The sequence below is a fragment of the Macaca thibetana genome, chromosome 4, assembly GCF_024542745.1.
Source record: "Macaca thibetana thibetana isolate TM-01 chromosome 4, ASM2454274v1, whole genome shotgun sequence".
In the NCBI taxonomy this organism is placed as follows: Eukaryota; Metazoa; Chordata; class Mammalia; order Primates; family Cercopithecidae; genus Macaca; species Macaca thibetana.
In genome coordinates, this window is record NC_065581.1 from 34,426,158 (window position 1) to 34,431,123 (window position 4,966).

Below are 4,966 nucleotides of genomic sequence, written 5' to 3' on the forward strand. Positions count from 1 at the left end.
TGGAACTGCACAAAATGAAAAATGAGCCCTCATGCAAACTGTGGCGTTTAGTTAATGATAATGTATCAATATTGGTTCCATAGTTGTAACATACATATCACACCAGAGCACCAGGGTAATCATAGGGGAATCTGTGAGAGGGTGAGGGGGGTATATGACAACTCTATATTATCTGCTCAATTTTTCTGTAAACCTAACACTGTTCTGCAAAAGTAAAGTCTCTTAATTAAAAAGAAAAAGAGCAATCTGTGGGCAGCCAGCGCAGGGCTTTCTTCGGAGTTGCTCTCCCAGGAGTCCCACCCACCCTGGATGAGGGTCAGAAGGGAGGAGGATGCTGGCTGGCTGGCCACATGCATCAGCTAATCAGCAGGATGATTCAGCCACTGGACTCCTTCCCTGCCCGGGATTCCAGGAGGGACTGGCCTGGTCACAATGCGGACTCAGGAGGTTAGAATCTTCCTGTGAACCAGGCGGATGCCCTGCCCGTCCCAAGGCCCTTGGGAGGCTGGGGAGGGGAAGCAGGTGTGGAGAGAGAATGAAAGCCACCTCCCCAAGCATGACAGCCTGTCTGGTTCTGTCAGCTCCTACACTGTGACATGCCCCATCATCCCCTCAGTCTAGGGGCCCCAGAGGGCAGAAAAGTCACCCTCACCCTCCATATCCTGTCATCTTCAAGGACCGCTGTAATTTGCTCTTGAATCCCTTGAATCTGTCCACTTATCTCCCTTCCTGTTTCCCTCCCCCACATCCAGCCCCGGCACCTGCCACCTGGACCCTGTGGCAGCCCCTCCCAGCAGTGCTGCACTCAGACACTGGGAGTGGGCTTCAAAACCCAGCTACCAGCCAGTCCTCCCAGGCAAAAGCCCTCCATGGCTTCTCATTGCTTAAGACAAAGACCAATCCCTTCCTGTGATTCCAAGTCCTGCCTGACCTCGGCCCCATCTCTTGCTGGGGCCCCTCCTGCTCCATTACAGCTGCGCTGCTTGCTCCTTCCTGGAGCATATTCACTGTGCTCCTTCCTGCCACTGTGCCTTTGCACTTTCCATTCCCCAATGCTTGGAATGTCAGTTCAAGTGTCACTTCCTCAGGGAACCCCTCCTGCCTCTCCCTGCCTCTCCACCCATCCCCTACTGCTCTAGCCTTGCTTGGGAGAGCTCCAGTCTTACATCACCACACCCCACTCTCTCACAGCACACGGCACAGTTCAGTATAATTTAGGTAAGTGATTCAGACCTGTACCCAAGCTTGAATTCCACAAGGGCAGGGCTGTGTCTACTTGGGGTCACTATAGTACCCCAGCATCCTGTACAGCAGTTGGCACACAGCACAGACTCAATAAATATTTGTCAAGTGGCTGAATGCAGCCCTCCACACCAGACTGCTTGCCTCGAAAGTTAGAGGCTGGGTTTGGTCAACCACAGACTGGAGAGCCCCTTCCAGAGAAAACCTGCCCAACTTTGAAGGCCAGGCTCTGATGATTTTTGCAGCGCTGGGGCCTCAGGAAGGCAGCACTGCATTCGGCGCCTGGGGATGCTTCTGAGCGCCCTGGTTGTCTCGGCATTCTGGTGCCTGGCGAGGGGTTGGGGGCTGCACTCCTGCAGACCTCAGTCAGGTCTCCTCTGTTCTTAGGCTGGCCCAGCAGCTGGGGGCTGTGGGAGGAAGAGGCCGATTGCTCAGGCCAGGCCTGCTCTACATCTGGCCAGCAGCCTCCCCCGCTGCCCCAGGACAAGGGCCCCAGTGTCTGCTCAGCTCCTACAAACAGCAGGCCTTTCTCTCCCTCTCCACTCTGGAGCCTCAGCTGTGACCCCTCCCTGCCCCCTCGGAAGGCACAGCCCTGGATGCATGACCTTTTCCTTCTGAATGATTCGGAAACAGAGGCTGACAAACCCGGCGCGGGAGCAGGTCCTGTAAAGTGGATGAACCCCTCTATTTCATCCGTTCCCAGCTTTGGCCGGGCAGCCGGGGCGAGGACTGGCTGGGAGGGCCTTAGTCCTGCCAAGATGGGGTGGGGTGCGGCTAGAGGCCAGGACCAGCCCAGGTGGACTTGACGTCATGCTTTTCACCTGTATCTCTTTCAGACAAAGCCTGCTCCTTCCTGCCTGGCCCTGCCCCCGGGGAAGTTTTCCATGCTGCTCTCCTTTCCCCACAGGATCACAGGCCTGATGCTTCCCTTCCCAACCCACCTTTCTTGTTGGCAGGTGAGGTGCCAAGGCCTGGGCACATTCACAGAGACCTGCACTGCTTTTCTCCTGGTGCAGGGTCCCCCTCCAGAGTCTGGAGACAGGAGGAATGGCCAGAGGCCACCCCCTCTCCTTGGGAGCTCCTGCCAGATGCCAACCTGGGCTTCAGGATGGGATGACCTCAGAGGGCAACTCAGAACTGTAATTAGCCTCCACTGTAATCCCCGCCACTCCCAACTCAGACTCAGAACACAGGGGGCTTGGCGGCTCAGCCCAGCCCCCCAGCTTCCTCCTCCTAGCCAGCGGGTGTAACAGGCACTCAAAAACTGATTACTAAACAGGGAAGGGGACTTGGAGGCCTGATTTTGGAGATCTTGATAAAATCTTGCCTTATACATGTCCCATTCTTGGTCATCCGTACAAAACAAAATTCCACCGTTAGATGGTCATTCCTTTAGATCTACACGCACTTGTCTTTTTTTTAGAATCCTCAGGTCTAGGCAAATAATGACAATTACAGGTAATATTTGTTGACTGAGCTAGGTGTTTTACAAAGTAGTTACTTATGCTAGACATTTCCATCTGCCCCTCCAGCTCCTCTGCCCACTCTTCTGCCCTGGCTGTGTGCCCCAAGAGGGTGACCTTTGTGGCCTGAATCACCCAGCTCCCTTGCCCTCTGGTTTCCTATTAAGCTGTGCCAATGGGAGGCATTGGTAAGAGACTAGAGGGTGGAGGAGAGAGAGGTGGGTGTATCTGTTCCATCAGGTCCCCACTTCCCCCCAGGCTGGCAGTGTCTGGGCCTTGCCCTCCAGAAGGCTATATTTCCCTCCTTGGCCTTTTCAGGCCTGAGTGGTAACAGCTTCCTGCAGTTGCCTGCTCCAGGGTGCTGCACTACCCTTGGTGCCCACACCTCTGCAAGTCCATCCATTCACTAACCTCTTTTTTTTTTTTTTTTTTTTTTGGCTCTTTTCAGTTTATTGCATGAAGGAGTTACACTAGTCCAAGTTAAAAGCGGACCCCAAATGGTTACATTATACAAGCTGTGAGGTTTTTAAACTTGTGACAAGGGACAGAAGGGAAATTCTACTCATTGCAAGGAAATCCTCACTTAAGCTTCAGTGAGCCACAAGCACTTAAAACCCATGAACCTTCAGCTGATCGTCCTTAGCCAGTCCAATCTCTACGAGGAACTGGCATATGTTCTTGCGTTGGTCACCCTGTAGCTGAATTACTTCTCCATATTCTGGATGCTCAATTATAGTACCATTGCAGGCAAACTTCTTCTTAAACGCCTTCACTAGTTTCTTTTTATCGTAATCATCAGCGATCCCTTGGACAGTAGTAAGGGTCTTCCTGCCGTTTCTCTGTTGAATTCTTATATGGATATAATCCTCAGTGCCAGCAGGAAGCAGGTCATCACCCTTACTTGCATCAGCAAAGGGGTCGAAAGAGTGGAGGTTCTGGATAGCGGACATACGATATGATTCCTTTTCCTCAGTGGAAATGGCCTGCGGAAGGCGGCGGCGGCGGGAGAAGGTGGGCAGGGGGGACGGAACGTCGGGAAGTGAGGGGGCTCGAGGGGGAGGCTGCTGAGTCCTCGGCGGCGGCTCAGTGACTGGGGTAACCTCTTTTTTTTTTTGAGACAGAGTCTCGGCCGGGCGCGGTGGCACAAGCCTGTAATCCCAGCACTTTGGGAGGCCGAGACGGGCGGATCACGAGGGCAGGAGATCGAGACCATCCTGGCTAACACGGTGAAACCCCGTCTCTACTAAAAAATACAAAAAAAAATTAGCCGGGCGAGGTGGCGGGCGCCTGTAGTCCCAGCTACTCCGGAGGCTGAGGCAGGAGAATGGCGTGAACCCGGGAGGCAGAGCTTGCAGTGAGCTGAGATCCGGCCACTGCACTCCAGCCCAGGCGACAGAGCCAGACTCCGTATCAAAAAAAAAAAAAAAAAAAAGACAGAGTCTCACTCTGTCACCCAGGCTGCAGTGCAGTGGTACAATCTTGGCTCACTGCAACCTCTGCCTCCCAGGTTCACACGATTCTTGTGCCTCAGCATTCCTAGTAGCTGGGACTACAGGCATGCGCCACCACACCTGGCTGATTTGTGTATTTTTAGTTAGAGACAGGTTTTCACTATGTTGGTCAGGCTGGTCTCGAACTCCTGACCTCAAGCGATCCACCTGCTTCGGCCTCCCAAAGTGCTGGGATTACAGGTGTGAGTCACCGTGCCAGCCCACTAACCTCTCTTTAATCACCTGTTGGGGGTGTATTGCCAACTTCCTGCCAGGACCTGGCAGATACAGGTCTACATTTTAATTTTACATAGAAGGAAATGGAGACCCAGAGAGGCTGGGAGCTTCTCTACCCAGTTAGAGGCTGGAGCTAGGACTCCAGAAATTTTGCTCCAGGACTTGTCTTATCTTTCTTTCTTTTCTTTCTTTTCTTTCCTTCCTTCCTTCCTTCCTTTCTTCCTTCCTTCCTTCCTTCCTTCCTCTCTCTTTCTTTCTTTCCTTCTTTCTTTCTCCTTCCTTCCTTTCTTTCTTTTTTTCTTTCTTTCTTTCCTTCCTTCCTTCCTCCCTCCCTCCCTCCCTCCCTCCCTCCCTCCCTCCCTCCCTCCTCCCTCCTTCCTTCCTTCCTTCTTCTTCCTTCCTTCCTTCCTTCCTTCCTTCCTTCCTCCCTCCCTCCTCTCTCTCTCTCTCTCTCTCTTTTTTTTTTTTTTTTTGACGGAGTCTCGCTTTGTCACCCAGACTGGAGTGCAGTGGAGCAATCTTGGCTCACTGCAA

At 53.0% G+C, this 4,966-nt stretch overlaps 1 protein-coding gene across 1 annotated transcript; it reads right to left on the reverse strand.

The window, feature by feature from the left end:
• Positions 1 to 3,255: 3,255 nt before the first annotated feature.
• On the reverse strand, positions 3,256 to 3,797 carry LOC126952823 (eukaryotic translation initiation factor 1-like). Its single transcript, XM_050787882.1, has one exon. The coding sequence runs from the start codon at positions 3,653 to 3,655 to the stop codon at positions 3,314 to 3,316; it is 342 nt and encodes a 113-aa protein (XP_050643839.1). The 5' UTR covers positions 3,656 to 3,797; the 3' UTR covers positions 3,256 to 3,313.
• Between the last annotated feature and the right edge of the window lie 1,169 nt (positions 3,798 to 4,966).